At 39.6% G+C, this 17655-nt stretch overlaps 1 protein-coding gene and 1 pseudogene across 2 annotated transcripts; one reads left to right on the top strand and one right to left on the bottom strand.

Annotated features, from left to right (window-relative positions):
• The first annotated feature begins 356 nt into the window (after positions 1 to 356).
• Clec12b (C-type lectin domain family 12 member B) lies at positions 357 to 8656 on the top strand. Of its 2 annotated transcripts, none has more exons than XM_050130205.1 (6): positions 357 to 447; positions 1683 to 1781; positions 3775 to 3990; positions 4627 to 4781; positions 5045 to 5160; positions 8593 to 8656. In XM_050130205.1, the coding sequence occupies exons 1-6, from the start codon at positions 357 to 359 to the stop codon at positions 8654 to 8656; spliced, it is 741 nt and encodes a 246-aa protein (XP_049986162.1). The 2 variants fall into 2 exon arrangements, with proteins under 2 accessions (XP_049986162.1, XP_049986161.1); XM_050130204.1 differs by having other exon boundaries at positions 8506 to 8656.
• Positions 8657 to 16463: 7807 nt separating this feature from the next.
• LOC126493251 (40S ribosomal protein S2-like) lies at positions 16464 to 17325 on the bottom strand (annotated as a pseudogene).
• Positions 17326 to 17655: the final 330 nt, after the last annotated feature.

Here is a 17655-nt window from a genome sequence, read left to right as displayed (position 1 = left end):
GAATAAAACGGAATTGTTTATTGATTATTCAAACATTCCGAGTTCCCTAAGGACCATGGGAATTCCAACATGAAGCCTTAACTCCTGCTTGCCTACAAAGACATCCTCTTGGCTTCACAACAAGGAACAATGCACTACAGTTGAAAGCTGGCAACATTCTAATTTTTAAGGACAGTTTCTGATTTCTCGCACATTATGGAGAAATTCACTTTCTTTCTGTCCTTACAAAGGAGCGATAGGGACTGTCTCGTGTCAGTTATTTGTCTGTGTAAAAGCCATCTGGCCTTGAAAAGGCACTGCCTGTACTGGGCCTGAAGATATTGCAACATTAATTGGTAGACTCACTCTCTCCTATGATGTCTGATGAAGTGACCTATGCAACGCTTATGCTTCAGGACTCTGCGAGAGTGGGCAATCATCAGGATGGAAATAACCTAAGAAGAGAAGGTAAGAGCTACAGAGAAAGCATGTTATAACCTTGGAAATGGCAGCTGTTAAGTGTTTCGAGATGTGGGTTTTGACACTAAAATGGAGGGGAGAGCATGCAATATAATCCTTTAAATAGAGGCAAACAGTCCTTGGATAGGTCAGCAGAACAAGTGTCCTTCAGAGAATATGAAGGGCTTTCAAGACCAGTGTGAGCCAAATGGAATTACTGTCATGAAGATCTTCACTGAAGAAAAAAAAATAGCGGTTATGTCAGAGATTGAGTCTCGCAGTGAGAGATTTCTATTTATAACCATCCTTGACTCTAATGCCTTGTTAGCAATGACAGAGAGATGTCCTTATATAAACCAAAAAGGATTCTAAAGTAAGTAGAGAAAGCTTTGCTAGTGTGTGCAATAATTTAAGGAAAAAGTCAAGTATAGATAAATCACAAGTGAACAAGATCTACCTTTTTCTTTTATGCTGCTTTTAATTTAATGTCATCGGAACCTTAAGTACAACTCAGAGCATTTATCAATAATAAATTCTATCTCTACATATCTTTATTTAAGTGTAGTTGTAAAGTAAAGTAAATAAACCATGATTTCTCTAGTTATGTAACTACAGATGGAAACACTGAATCTCAAAGAAGCTAGGGAGTTTGTCTGAGTTTATACGATTGTGTGGTGGAGAGAGTCTTCCCATGTCAGCTCATTCCCTTATGTACAGTTGGCAGAAATGCCAAGTCTCTGGAGTCAGAGACATCATTAAATTTATAAAACTATCGTCACTTCCAAAAGTTGTGTTACAGTCCTAGTTGTTATCTTGAGTCATTTGAATTGCTTTCTTCCGCTTCTTGGATTTCATTTTACAGTGTGTGTGTGTGTGTGTGTTTGTGTGTGTGTGTGTGTGTGTGTGTGTGTGTGTAAGAGAGAAGATATACAGTACCTAGCATAGAGTTTGTGGTGTTTTCCAAAGGAGAGATGATTATGCATATTAATCTTGTTCTGCCTTTTAATTCTCATTCTAACCTTTGGGGAAAGAGGTCAGGTGACTATTCTATATGTGCTAGCATACTCACCTAGCAAAAATATTGTGTGAATCAAGAAGAGGAAGGTAACAGATATTTTCATGAATAACATGGTCCAAGAGTTGCCTGCTGGTTTTAATATCGAGAAACTTCCTGGGTGGGAAAAGCAACCCCAAATGTAACAGTGTGCTATGGTTCTACTTACTCATCCCCCACTGGCTTCTAGGACACCCAGCTCAGTTCTCCATTTGGCGAGGAGCTGCCTTGAGCCTGATGACCCTCTGCCTGTTGCTGGTGATGGGACTTGTGATCTTGGGGATTAAGTGTAAGTAAATTTGTATTAAACAAAAGAAAAACAATTAGAAAAACCTGACACAGTATGCAAATTCATGAAGGACATGGCTACTAGTATGCTAGATTGATTAAAAAAGATTAATCATCACAGATACTAATGTCTACCTAGCTCTTCTCACTTATTTTCTATATGAACGATTTCACTGATAGTTATGACTTGGACATATAAACACAGACTCTTCCAGACACTTTTGCTACCCCAGATCCATTTCATTCTCCACCATACCTCAGAAACACTGGCAAGGGTCCTATTTCTTTGCTGTGGGAATTCTACCCCCCAGTTATTTTTGTCTTTTGATGAACAAGATCATACTGTATGCAGACTCATCTTTTCTTAGTTATTGGTTAAAACTGAGAAGCTCTTTTCTTAACAGACATACCCATCTGATATTCTCCATTAAAAATAGAAAATCAACCTGGAGATGTACTTGCAGAAGGACATACACTTTGTTTATCCTGAAATTTAGCAGATGGCTAGCTAAGTCTGCCCACCCATCACCTTTATGGGATAAGAAAGAATTAAAGTGACAGCAACAACCTGACTTGCCTGAATGAGGAAAAACACACAGAGAAGGAAGATAAGGGACAGGAATTACATCATACCTAGCAGGCAGAATTGAACCGTGCATGTATCTTACAGTGGAAACCAGATCCTAGCAGACCCTAAGAGAAGAGTCTCTTGACTCACGTGCAGTTGCAGGTGGACTGAGTTGGGCACTGTGCCTTATGGTAAATGGAAAGCCATCCTGAGAAGATGCAGGTTATAAAATGCTGAGTGTGTGGAATAAAGAGCACTGATGTGATCAGCACCCACTCTAAGGTGACTTGTAATCAAAACTGTATTGCAAGATGCTGTATGAGTTACTGTCTCTTGTTGATGTGACAGTAAAAACAGCTTAAAGAAAGAAGGGCTTATTTTGGTTTGTGGTTTAATTACGATGGAATACAATCCCTCAGGGTGGAAAGTCATACAGTAATGGATCACATTACATCAAAAGTCAGAGAGCAGAGGGAACTGAATGCCATGTTCAGCTTGCTTCCTCCTTTATATGCAGTCTAGGTCCTCAGTCCAGGGGATGGTGCTGCCCACACTTGGGGGAGTGCGGGGAGTTCATGTTTTAGTGAAACCTCTTTGGAAATGCCTGTACAGACACCTCCCAAAATTTCTCTCCTAGGTAATTCTATATCCTGTCACATTGAAAATAAAGATTAATAATCACAGACACTAATGTCTCACATGCTGTATCCATTTATTTCCTTATATGAAAGATTTCAGTGATGGTTATGATTTGGACATGTAAACAGAGCCTAATAATTATTTATCTTGTTCTTCGGAAAAGAAATTGGATGTTCCTGTTGAGGTAACAGGTGCTCAGTAAATGCTGTTAGGAGAATACGCCATTTATCTTTAAAAGATGCACGCCCAAAAACAAACTCAAGTGAAATAATGTTGACTCATCATTAAATGAAGTCTAATTTATTTTTGCAAACTGCAATGTTTTTGCTGAAGTGGTTGTTACAGTGTGCTGCTGAGTCTCTGAAAGAGCTTAATAAAAATAAATGTGTTTTTAAATAAATACATGGATCCAGAACTAGAAATGGTTAGAATGGTCCAAAACAAATCTGGAATTATTGGCAAAACCCTGCCAAGGATGAAAGAAAGGGAAGATGGGGGATGAGGGAGGGTGGTAGAGGTTGAGCAGGAGGATCTAGTGCCCTCTCCAAGGAAGGGAGAGGAGAGAGGGAGAGAAAAGACAAAAGGAAGAGAGGGGAAAAGGCAAGAAGGAGGGAGAGAGAGAGAGAGAGAGAGAGAGAGAGAGAGAGAGAGAGAGAGAGAGAGAGAAGAGGAAGGTGGAGGAAGGAGAGAAAGAATCCCCGGTGGCCTGGGGATCACTCTCTCACATTAGCCTGGTGGCCTTGTGAGCGTGTCAGGAAACATGCACTTGTCTCATTATGTCTTGCAGTTTTGCAGATGTCTAATGATATTAACTCAGGTTCAGAGAAGTTAAGTCAGCTTCAGAAAATCATCCACCCACAGAAGAACAATCTGTCTGAGCCACTGAACATCTCTACAAAGGATCCCACAGAGGAATCTCTCCAGTCCCAGATCTCTGCCCTCCTAGAGAGGCAGGGACAGATGGCTACCAAGCTCTGCAAGGAATTCCTCATCCACACTTCTGGTAATTTGACTTACATCTGTAAAATGGCAAGATCAAGTCTGTCACTTTGATCAAAGTACCCATGTGCAGCACAGCCTCATAGAAGTTGAGTCCTTTAACAATCCCTTGACCATGCCATTCTAAATTTATGAAAGACAAGGAAATACAGATTTCTTTAATATTTTGGAAAACACAGGAGAATTTTATAGTCATTCCCTGCTGGGCGGTGGTGGCACACACCTTTAATCCCAGCACTCGGGAGGCAGAGGCAGGTGGATCTCTGTGAGTTCGAGGCCAGCCTGGTCTACAAGAGCTATTTCCAGGACAGGAACCAAAAGCTACGGAGAAACCCTGTCTCGAAAATCCCCCCCCCCGAAAAAAAAAGAAAAGAAAAAAGAATTCTATAGTCGTTCCCAAACATTATCAGCTTGAGTACTTAAACCTCTCTCCCTCACTTTATCGATCACTTTTAGATGCTTTGGTTATCATGAGAATATTAAAAGCCTGGACCTGCAAAGAGAATCTTTATTGTCCAACTCCCAGCCAGGGTTACTCTGCCGCCACTCAGATCTGTTGTCTGTGTGCATGACTTAGTTCCCAAAGGCTTCTGCAGTCACGCCACAGAGTGTGTACTTTTGGATATAATTTCCTTTCCAGACCATAAGTGCAATCCTTGTCCTGAGACATGGCAATGGCACGGAAACAGTTGCTACCATTTCACAGTTCATGAGGAGAAATCCTGGAGCGACAGCAGAAAGGACTGCTCAGACAGGAATGCCACTCTGGTGAAGATTGACAGCATCAAAGAAAGGGTATGACGGACTCTCCTCCCCAGGGCATAGAAATGGCTCACCCAATGAAATCCGTTTCATGGTAAGAGACTAATGGATTTTGAATGAGAACTAATAAATGAATTGAAGAACTGGGCATGAAACCCAGGACACAGCACATGCTAAGAAAGTGATCTAACCACTGAACTATCCCTAGACAATTAAGGAATTTAACAAAATTTTTTTTCATACCTCCTCAAACTAGCAGATGGCCTCTTAGTTGTTCTGCTTTCTCCCTCCCCCAGAATTTTCTTCAGACACAGCCATCACTCACTCTCTCGTTCTTCTGGCTGGGATTGTCCTGGAACTCAACTGGCAGGCACTGGCTATGGGAAGATGGTTCATCTCCCTCTCCAACCCTGTAAGTATCTAACTGTTGGGGCTGGAAGATAGTACTTCCAGCCAGGTGGTGGAAGCCAGTGTGTTTGTGCTGTTGTTCGGAGAAAAGAACCAGTGTTCGTTTCATCTACAAGATGGTACTATGGGATAAAGTCTTATTTTCTTAAGAACAAATTTTGTTCTGTTTTAACTTTAATATTTAAAAAAATTATTTTTGTATTCATCTACTTGGAGAGGTCAGGGTTGTATGGTTCCAGGGTAGACATGTGGAGGTCAGAGGACAACCTGCAGGGATAAGTTCTCTACTTCCAGTCTGTGGGTTCAGGGAACTGAACCCACTGTTTAAAAGAGAGAGATTTGCAGTAGGGAACACACTGAGGGCTGGTAAGCAATTCCATCTATTTGTCAAACTCAGACCAATGCGCTAAACTTAATGTGCTGTCTAGTTGCTTTGCTTATTAAGCATGTACATATAATACTATGTTCTAAGTGCTTTGCAAATATAAACCTTTGAAGGATGCACTTTCACATCCCCATTATATAATAAAAATATTATCATAGTGAGATTCTGTGACATGCTCAAAATTGCCGAGTTCAAAGGTGATCAAATCAAGTCTGAACATTTTAGATACTCATTCGCTCAGCTATTTTATATTCCAGCCTTTACAACCTTCAAGGGTGGTGTTTGCCATAAGGACACACATTGAAGCATTGACAGTGTACTCATATTAAGTAATTGTTTTCTCACAGAAAGTAAGTCTAAACTACATGATAAATTTCCAGATTAGCTTCAGAGTGCAGACCACCAATTGGGTTACATGCAAGCATTCTAGGCAAAATCTACTGCTGCGTAGTCTCAATGACAATGTTGAAAGTACACATCAAATCCCTACAGTTTGGGAAATTGAAGCTTTGTAACTATTCAAAATTATAACAAAATAGAAGTCAGAAAAAAAAATTCAAAGTCTTGTCCCATCTGATCTTCTGTACTTTTCAAAAGACTCCTACGAAAGAGGTTCAAGTTCATTGGGAGCTAGAAACTCAGGTGCTGCTTGAAGTCATACTGGGCTTACAGAGGAAGCCCGTGTGTATGGGAGGGGTGGGTATTGCTGTGGGTTGGGAGAAGAAAACTAGTGTTGGTTCCATCTACAAAATCGTCCTATGGGACAAAGCCTTATTTTCTTAAGAACAATTTTGCTTTGTTTTTACTTTAATATTTAAAAATATTTTATATTAATTTATTTGGAGCGGTCAGCACTGTGTGGTTCCAGAGTAGACATGTGGAGGTCAGAGGACAACCTGCAGGGTTAAGTTCTCTACTTCCTTTCTGTGGGTTCAGGGAACTGAACTCAAATCTCTAGGCTTGGTAGCAAGTGGTCTTACCCACTGAGCCATCTCACAAACCATTTTTTTTTAAAGCAAGGACTGGAAAGACCACTCACTGATTAGGAGCATGTACTACTTTTACAGAGTACCTGAGTTCAGATCCCATCACCCACAAAGTGACGTACAACCACCTCTAACTCCAGCTTCTGTAGATTTAGCGCGCTCTTCCATCCTCTGAGGGCACCTACACTCATGTGTGCATTGATACACAGATGTACACATACATAAATTAATCTTTCAAATAAGTAAATAAAAGACTAAAAGTTTAAAAGAAGTCATGGCTTCAGAATTTTGAAAGACTTTAAAACAAAGACAAAAATGGCAAACATCCTATATTAAAACTTCAGTTAAATAAAATAACTGTGTTTATATTTTCACAATCTGTTATTTTTACATTAAATGAGATCTGATATCACTTGTATCTCTCCCACCTCCAAGTACTCAAGCCACCCAACTTGCTCTGTTTTTCTCTTCCATGTATATTTTGTAAATTGAATTATAATCATTTCAGTTTTGCTCGGAACTGCTTGGTTTCAGCTGTGGCTCACCAAATGCCTTGAATAACAAATAATTATATGTCTACTATTTTCTCCCTAAAGATCTACTCCACAAAGATGATTCTAGGACTTTTCCTGTTCAAATATTTATCTCTCAGGCTCTTATCACCATTGCTTGCCCTGTTTGGTTAGTTCATTGTCACACTAGTAACAATGACAAAGGCTCACTCAAAACAACACAGATGAAAAGGACAGTTACTCTTTTACAAAGTGGAGTAATGGGGTGGGCAGTGCTCATAGCTGACAGAGCAGAGGAGGACTGTTAGACAGAAATCATCCAGGACTGTGACCCAGCACCGTGTAAATGCAATGCAGTTCCCAGGTTAGAATATACATTTCTCCTCTCCTATGTGATGGCAGTCATTCATCTATGGGCTCCTGTGAACATATAGAGGAAATGATCTATGCCTGGCACACAGAGACCACAGATGATGACCATCATAAGTCATTTAGCTGTCAAATAACCCAGCTCTGTATACTCAGCCTAGGAAGACTTCAGGCTTGTGCAGCCTCTTCCTTGGATCCTGAATAAGGACTCTCTGACTTAGATATAATTAAATAGTAATATTTAATAGGCTTAACCCCGAGGAATAAAATAACATGATATCCCAGCGTGCATCACTTGGAAAAAGCAGTGATTGTAACACACATTTAGGTTTGAGCCAAGAAGCTGGACTCAATTTCCTGATCACTAAATCCCATTAGTAAGTCATTAATTTTTTTCTCTCAAATTCTGTCTTGTTTTCTCAAGTGTGTAGAAAGCATGCATAGTTACTTTTTTGTGTAGAAAACATAACAACTTTTTACATGGTATTACTTTATCTTTTTAGTTTTCATACTAAATTTTAAAATGTCAAAATAAACTATTGTTTCTAATGTAATCTGCATGGGGTGAATTCCATTAGTGGAATTCCATATTACTGGCAGGAATAATAATTTCTGAACCATATCTTAAATATTTTTCTATTTTATTGAATTTTAATATAATATATACTGATCATGGTCTCTCCAGCCATATCTCCTCCCAGATCCTTCTCACCTCCCCCCACTCATCCAACTCCACACCTTCTTTCTCTCTCTCTCTTTAGAAAGCAAACAGGGCAATAAAAAATGTGAGCAGTGTCAGGCATAGGCTCCCTCTCATGAAGCAGGCCTCAAGTTCAATCAGATGGTGGTTGGTTACTCCCACAACTTTGTACCACTAATGCACTAGTATTTCCTGCAGAATTAAATATATTCTTATTAAAGAAATATTTTTCCTGGTATCACAATTAACTGGAAATAAAGATCTCAGATATGCTGGCATTGCAGAACCTGATCTTTTGTGGGCTTTGGGGTCTCACACTAGTATGGATTTTTCCTCTAAGGATGACACTTAATTCTAATTAAATTTCATATATAATTTTTTAACTAATTTTTTCCAGATTTAGTGATCAGGAGCACTCCAGGTTCAATGGATCCAGAGGTTGTGCTTACTTTGAAAGAGGGAATGTTTACATTTCTCGCTGTAGTGCTGAAATTTATTGGATTTGTGAGAAGACAGCTTCCCTGGTGAAGACTGAAGATTTGGACTGATTGACTTTTCTAAGAGTATCAAGAAGTGAGGGCCTGTTGCAAACTCAAGCAAGAAAGGAGAAAGCTTTGGTATTTGAGTCAAAAACTTGTCAGAGCCCATGTGGGTCCAACACAGATTCCCTAACTCGGCTGGAACGGAGTGGCGAGAAATAAAACTGACACAGCCTACACGGTCCTCATGGAAAGGCCAGATCTCTCTTTATTCTCCAAACATCTTATATATCAACCCATCAATTGAGCGGCTATTGTTAGACAGAGACAGCTTGTCTGCAGAGTTACGTGATCAACTCAGACCGGGCTAATGGCTCTCGTGCCATACCGAAATATGGGCCTACAAAACTGAGTAAAAAGTGATTTACTTCAACTAGCACACAGGCAAACTTACTTCACAGAACATTCTCCACTTCACTGTCTGACCCTCTTGACCTGGTATTTTCATTATTTCTGTCTTACAGTGATCCTAAGTACCGAGGAAGTAACATGTCACTTCAGGCTGCCCCTCCATAAACACTGTTCCTTGCTTTACTCTTACATGTGTTCACACACAGACTTGGTATTATTAATATTATTTAAATATTAACTACCAGACCAACGTGAGCCCCTGTAATGGAGCAGCTTCTAGAAGACCCCTGTTATAAAGACTTCCCAATTCTGTAGAGTTTTGAGGAAGCCCAAAGTAAAGAACCTGGGACAGCAGGGCTATATTATTGACTTAGAAATACTTTACTCTTTTAGAGATTGTTTAAACAGCTAATCAGTCTTCATGTAGAGATTAACTCTGTTTTGTCTTCCTATGAAACTACACTACCAATTCTTATAACTTATAGACTAGATGAAATAGGATGAACATTGTGTCTTAATATTTTCAGCATTTATCTAAACTAATAATATTCAGGCTATCAATTTTGTGATCTTGGTTTTATCAGAATAATAAAGATAATTATTAGTATGATATTTCATTTTATTTTCTATGTATATGTATGTATATCATGCCTGTATGTGTGGATATGTGCACATGTGTAGATTACTGTACCTGTGCATGTGTATGGAGACCATCGGAGAGCATTAGGTGTTTTCCTCTATTCTCTTTCCACATTATCTTTAATGTAAGTTCTCACCCTGAACCTGGAGTTTGTGAATTTTCTTTTCAGCTAGGCTGGAAGCCAGCAATCTCCAGTGTTCTTTCCACCTCTGTTCACTAGATGCTGGGCTTACAGGTGTGTGCTTGACCACACCTGGTTTGTTACTGGGGTGCTGGGATCTGAACTCCCATCCTCATATTTGCTAAGCAAGTGTTCATCACCATTAGGACACCTCTCTGTTACTGTTTTATTTTCCACCCAAAAATACTGAAATATTATTCAAATACATGCTTCCAGAAAAATTATTCTTTAAAACTTTTCTGAAACAGTTTGCTTATGTTCCTGTAGGAGATGAATACTGTAAATCCAGGCATCAGAAATCTTTACGGAGCAAAATTACTGATTTCAGGATATCACAAAGGATATGGTTTTGAATTTTCTCTTCAATTAATTATTTACTAATTATACATATTTATCATCAGAAAAGAATAATAATTAACTTGTGCTACCAATTTTGAGCACTGGTCTAAAATTTACTGGAAACAGTTGTATTCTGAATATTGTAATAGCTCATTAAAACAACAACTTCACAATACTATGCAGTATCTTATTATCTTTAAAATGTTAAAATCATGACCTCATTATCATATTATATGTATCCAAGGAAACTCTAAAACAAGGGAATAGGTTCAGTGTAAATATTGTAACTATCTAATAAGACCACAAACTGAATGTAAGCACACATTTTAAAACACAGATTATTACTTCCATCATCAAGTAAGTGCAGAGCAAATCCCAATTCTCACTCAGAGCTGAATCACAAGTGAAATATATATGTATATATATGTGTGTATATATATATATATATATTTGCAGCAATAAGGTTATACAAAAGATGGGTGTAGTGACTACTAATTAGTCTAGCTGTTATTTCTAGCACCACTCCCTGTGTGCCCTTGAGTGACAGATTGTTCCAGTCCTTCTAACCTATATTCCATCCCCCAAAGTGTTCTGCATAGTTCTCAATACTGATGTTCTTCTTCCATGGAGATGCTCAACATTGTGCTGGTTAGGTTTGCTTGCTTGCTTTGTCAGTTTGACACTACCCTGGGTCACCTGGGAAGGGGACATCGGTTGAGAATAAGATTGGCCAGTTAGGAAGTCTGTGAGACATTTTCTTCTGTAATGTTTGATATGGAAGGACCCATCTCACTGGGAAGTGCCACTCCTGGGCAGGGTTCCTGGGTTCTATTAAAAGGCAAGCTAATCAAGCCATAGAGAACAATCCAGTATTCTGCAGTCTCCATGACTATGTTTCAGTTAATATTTCCAAGTTTCTGCTTTTGGTTTTGTAATCTGTAAGGACAATAGTTTGCTCTGGAAATAAAAAAAAAATCTTTAATTCTCTAATGTTTGTTCCAGGATATTCATCTGTGTGGAGAGCAACATTTTTTCATGCAGTCAAGAATCAGCTTATGGGGATAAAAGAGCAGGGGCTAAGGGCCAGCAGTTAGGTGGTGGTCACACCAGGAGATCAGCCTAGGCAATTTCTAGAGCTTGGACTGCTGCACATGGGTTGTTTTTGTTTCCTGTGTCCAGTGTAAGATGGTGGCCAGAAATGAAGTCGACAAAGACAGAGTCCTTGCCCATTCACGTTCTGTAATCTTTATTAGTTGAAATTGAAAACTATGCAGAAACAAAAACAAACCCCAGAGGAACTGATTAAAAGGTCATTATTTCCAGTTAAGTAACTGTATTTCTGAAAAAATTACCACCATGAGTAAAGTCATGTGGGAAATCCTACACCTCTTAGGTTTGATTCAATATTGTCTTAGATTTTTTTCTTCTAAAAATGGGTGAGCATGCTATAATTCACAGTGTATATATTAGTTTGTTGTATATTAACTGTATACGTGCATGAGAGAGAGAGGAAGAGAGGAGAGAATTTCTTCAGAAAAATTACTTCTGCATTCTTATGTCTTATGCCATCAGCTCTTAGACAGAATTTAATTCTTCAATGGTAATTAGTCTTCAAGATTTTTATTTTTTGTTACAAATAAACAAAAGGACCATGAGTTCAAACCAGGTAGGAACACACAAGTTTGAGGGTATCCTGGACTATATAGCAAAATCCTGTCTCAACAAACAAACAAACAGATGGTTTTACCAGTGTGTATCATAGCATAATAGAAGGAAAAAGTCAGAAACAGAATGAAGGTTTTTAAGAACACAGCTGACCCCACTGTGGTGTGAAAGGGGGTCTTATGACAAAAGCATCAATGTACAGCAGAAATAAAATTAGATCACCGTGGAAAGGAATGGCTGGCATCTCATTTCTGCCAAAAGGAGTTTTGGTAGACAGCAATTAGTCCTAGTCTCATTGCATGTGGTGCTCTCTAGAGATGGAGTACTACCTTCCTAGTGTTTGTGTAGAAGGTCCACTGTGGGATATATATCATCTACAATGAGTAGAAGGCAGTCATTAGAAACAAGTCTCCATAATAAGTAGCAGCTGCTTTCTTTTTATAAATGTAGAATTCCCTTCATTGTCCCCGAAAGCAGTGAGTCTTTTAGTTCCTCTAGCATCACTTGATTTCTTTCTTTACATTCCATCCAACCTTTTCTTTCTTTGATGCATTCAAGTATATTTTTTATCGTTACTTGAGTCTGTGAAGTACTCCATGTTCTCTCCATGAAAAAAGTATATTGGTGTGGGAGGTCCTTCTGCCTCTGTGTTGCTTCTAACCAATAGATTACATTCATTTGAAACTTTTAGTTTTACAATTTATGATGTTCAAAAGACACAAAGTGTATTAAGACTTTTGCTTTAATGGAACATCATTTGAATAGTGGGAATTCTACATTTTTGTTTCTTGTTTGCTCTTTTTGGAGGGGGGGCAGACCTGATCTAATGTATATCAGACTGTTCTTGCAGTCGCTATATAGCTGAGGATCAGCTTGAACTTCTGATCCTCCTTCCTCCACTTTCAGAATTCTGGGACCTCACAGACTTTCTTAGTTTGCCTTTTGTTGCTGTGATAAACATGGCGACCAAACTTTATGCCCTGGTCATAGTGATGCTGTTGTGAATAAAACGGATTTTCTCCTTGCATAACCAAAGGTAGTTTCATTTAAAAATGCAAGTCGAATCCATATAGCTAATTGAATATGGCTTCCCAAAAGTGTGTGGCTTTTTGGAAAATCTTCAGAGTTCCTAAATGGAAAGAGAGAGACTGTAGATGTCTATGAAACCAACTGGGATCTAAAGCAAATCCAAATTTTCTGAAGAAAAAGGCCACCTTTAAAGTGAAGGAACACATGCTGAGAGGACCAGTAAAGGTTCCTCCTTGCTTCATTTGATGGGCAGGGGCCTCTCTGTGTAGCTGAGGCTGGCCCAGAATTCAGCTGTCCTGCATTAGCCTCCTGAGTGCTAAGACTGTAGATATGTACTATCCTTCCTTGTTGAGTATTGTTCAATGTCATCCAAAGTGGGTAGGATTGGATGGGAGTGGCTCAGAGACTACTGTACATGGACACCAGGTCTTCTATTTCCAGCAGAGTCAGACTTATGTGGTGGTTTTTCTTCAGGGACCTTAATCCCTCAGTTTCCTATCATAAAACACCAGGGTACAATTCTTCCATATCACCACAAGGTGGCAGTATGCCTTCAAGGATAAAACTGGTCCCTGCCAGCCTCAGGAAGGTTTTCTTTGTTGACATTCTGGGTGTCCAGATTCTATGATAAATCTTCTAACAAGATATTCATTCTTGCCACAGTTGTTCGGCTGCTAACACTATAAATTGTTTTATGAAGCAAATTTTAGAATAGAATCCTGTAAAGGCCTAAAATATGTGAGCCTATTTTGACTTTGACCAAAGGTCAGAGAGTTGGAACTCTCTCCTTCAAAGTTACAGTGTATCTACCTCAAGTAAAGGTTCCTTATAGATTCAGATCAGAGGGTTCTGCTCTCCTAAGGTTATTGTCGGCAGGTGTGGCTAATATCCAGACCGTTTATTTCAGGAATAGAGAAGTAGCTATGTTTCTACCTCAAACAAAAGTCTAAGGATCCAATTAAGGCTCCGTTTGCCTTGAGGAGATAACAAGGGATTCCACTCAGGGAGTGGCTTGCCTACAGAATGTTTTGGTCTAGGGTGTAAGTATGACTCTTTTTGTTCTAGTAACAGAATGTTTAACTATGAATGCAGCCCACAACCTTCAGTTGGTATATTCATTTCCTTGTATGTCCTGCAGGTTCTGGGTCTTCAGCTTTGTACAGATCTTACAGAAGTTCCATCAAGTCTTACTCTTGCTTAGTGGTCCTTTGGATAAGTATATGAAGGTTATAAGACTGTCTTCAATTGTAAATCAAAGCCTGGGGCTTCCAAAGTTAGAGTTTATTTTCTGGAGTCCAGCTCTTTGGCTACAGAACACAGGAGAGACTTTAACAGCACACATAGACTTTTACATTTCTTACATTAGCACTGGAAGAAAAATCAAAACTCTACCTTAGTCATTCATTTCTGCAAATTCTGCAAACTTTAGAAGAAACTAGAAAACATCAAATTATTTAGTTTCTCTACATGTACCATAATGCTCTATTATACTAACATATTTTTGTCTTCTGAGACCCACGAGACTATTGACACTTGATTCCAGGTCACAAAAATTTATAAGCATTTTCCATAATGTGTTCTTTCAGTGCACCTGGAAACAGTGAAACTGAATCCTAGCACTTTTAAATCTAGACTTCTGAATCCAGAACAATAAAAGTAAGTTACTTCCCTTTGTGACCTATTAATAATACCCAGTTCCTACTCAAATATGTTTCAGAACACATCCAGAAAACAAAAAATATGTGTCAGTCCAGCCTGAATTGGTTTTGATTGCATGCACTGTTAGGGGAAGGTGTGCCCTCTATGTGAACTTGTAGAAACAATCTCATATTTACCTTCTATGGCTATATTAAGAAAGATCAGCTGTGAACATGGACAATAGGAAAGTTGCCCTGGGGAAAATGAAAGTTTATTGTAAAACAGAGGACCTGAATAAAAATGCAACCAGAAGTGCTTCCCACTTGAAGACAACTATATAGAGAAGTGTTTCCTCAGGGTGGAGGCACATAGAGGCCAATGGAACTGTGGACTAAGGGGACTGGTAGGCATCTCAAGATATCAGCAGTGTTGTCCACCATGTAGTAATGGCCTTTCAGGTATGAAAGTTTCCAAGACTGAGAGAGTTCGTAGGTTCTTGCTCCACTGTTCTGAAGACCAGAGACCAGGCAATGTGAAGCAAGGGAATGTTCCTGCAAGAAGACCCTGATAAGTTGTTGCATCATTCCGTGAAGAAGCATGTAGTTTCACTGGAAACCCTAGGATGTCAGAGATACTGGAATCATGGGACCATCTATTGAGGAAAGCTATAGACATAGAGTAGAGGCATCCCAATAGAGAGACTATGTTAAGCTACAGGCAAAGGAGCTAGAGCAGTGTGGCTACCCGAAGTGTGTAGATCCCAAAACATTCACTCCTGCTGCCAAAAGGAGCAGTCTCCAGCAGACCAGGGCTCAAAGAGGATTCACAGAGTCGGTGTACTAAGACTTTTTTTATTTAACTGAGGGAATACAAGAATAGACACACACACTCTCTTGAGGGTTTTTTCTAACTTTTAAATTTTTCTTTTCTTCTTAATTTTTTTCTGTATCTTTCCTTCTCACATTCTTAGTGTTTTTCATCTAATTCATTTTATTTTTTTCCCTTAATGCTTATATACCCCAGTTGAATCTTTTAAGCAATACAAAAATTACAATGTGGTTATATTCTATTTTTCAAGTGAAAGATTATAATGAATGCAGGTTTAAAAAAAGTGTTTTCCTTTTCCATTACTTTATTAAGCAAAGTCATCCCAAAATACCACATACTTTTATATATACTTTTTTATACTTTTATTATACTTTTTATAATTTTATTATAGATTAACAGAGTATGAGCAAGCAGTTCTTTTACTGTCCAGCTGCATATTGCAGTTACAAAGAAAGGACCAAGTATTTTATTATTTATCTCAAAATGTGATCTTACAAGAAATCTTAAAAGAATCACAAATCTAAACTTTTCTATATGAAAATGAACTGGTGCTGTGGAGCTTTTTCTGCTCCTTCAGCCAATAACCTTTAGGATACCAGCCCACTTGGGTGTGGTCTCTTTTGCTTTAAGAAGCAGCTGTAGCCATGCCCTTGCTCTCTTGTTTCCAGCTCAGCTTCCGGCTACTAGATTCCTTTCTTAGTCGTACAGAGGGCTGTTGTCTAGGACAGCGATCTGTAAGTATTCCCCTTTAAATGAATAGCCCTTTTATTAACCATAATTTCAAACTGGTATGGGATTGTTTTGTGACTTATACCTTTACCAGTCTTCTATATTTTAAATCTTTAGGGTGCACATCCACTCATTGGCAGGTATATCTGGAAGTTGGGGGCAGGAATGGGTTCAAGAAACTAATCAACGCTGGGTGGTGGTGGCACACACCTTTAATCCCAGCACTCGGGAGGCAGAGGCAGGCAGATCTCTGTGAGTTCGAGGCCAGCCTGGTCTAGAAGAGCTAGTTCCAGGACAGGAACAAAAAAAAAAAAAAGCTATGGAGAAACACTGTCTGGAAAATCAAAAAAAAAAAAAAAAAAAGAAACTAATCATCATTTTTTTAAGAGACTTAATTCACTTTTATTTTCCTTGTATAAAAACCCTTATGTGGTGGCCACAGCTGGAGCCTGGGTCCTCTGAACAGAGACTCTGGTGTGGGTTTTCACAAGATGGTCAGTGAATTCCTGATAAGGAGACTTGGTGAACACAGTCTCTTTCCAGAGGTCGGGGGTTAGGTAGCTGTAGGTCTTAGAGATGGCATCAAAGGTGGCCTTAGCAAAGTTGCCCAGGGTGGCAGTGCAGCCCCTGGCTGATGTGTAGCAGTCATCAGTGCCAGCCATCATCAGTAGCTTCTTGGGCACAGGAGCAGAGACTATGCCAGTGCCTCTGGGGGCAGGGATGAGACGCACCAGCACAGAACCACAGCAGCCTGTCACTTTGCAAGGAACAGTGTGGGGCTTACCAGTCTTGTTCCCCCAGTAGCCTCTCTGCACGGGGACAATGGAAAACTTGGCCAAGATGATGGCCCCTTGGATGGCAGTGGCTACCTCCTTGGAGCACTTGACACCGAGACCTACGTGACCATTGTAGTCCCCAATAGCAACGAAAGCCTTGAATCTGGTCGGCTGGCCTACCCTAGTCTGCTTCTGCAAGGGCATGATCTTCAGAACCTCATCCTTTAGGGAAGCTCCCAGGAAGAAGTCAATAATCTCAGACTCCTTAATGGGATGGGAGAACAGGTAGATCTCCTCTAGGGACTTGATTTTCATGTCCTTAACCAGGCGGCTCAGCTTGGTGACGGGAATCCACTCCTTGTCTTCAGCTTTACCTCTGTGAGCCCCGAGGCCGAGGCCAAGCCTCCACCCCAGCCTTGCCTCTCAGACCGCTGCCATTGCCTCCTAATCCTGGGCCCCAGGGTCCTCTGGGCCCTCCTGCTGCACTGGCATCATCTGCCATTTGGTGTTTTCCAGAAGAAGAAGAAGCCTAATCATCATTTTTAATCACCAAGCAATGCTAGCAAAGAAGTACATCAGCTATTAATAATCAGGAAGTTTTGTGTTTGATCCCTAACCTAATGAATCCATCACTCAGTTATGTGTGCTAGTGAGCTTTAGATTGCTTTCACCTCGAAGGTTTCACCTAAGGTTTTCACCTTGAAGCTATTGCCAAAACATCTTAATCTAATATGAAGTCATTTTAAGGCTTGTTTCAGCTATGACACCTCCCAACATTAGATTAAAAGAATTTAAATTACCCGAGCAACTGAGACTCAGTTGTTTTTCTTAA

The sequence above is a fragment of the Alexandromys fortis genome, unplaced genomic scaffold, assembly GCF_014885135.2.
Source record: "Alexandromys fortis isolate MF-2015 unplaced genomic scaffold, M_Fortis_MF-2015_v1.1 scaffold_307, whole genome shotgun sequence".
NCBI classification, from domain to species: Eukaryota; Metazoa; Chordata; class Mammalia; order Rodentia; family Cricetidae; genus Alexandromys; species Alexandromys fortis.
Note: the sequence above shows the minus strand (reverse complement) of the source record. Positions and strands in the feature narration are given on the sequence as shown.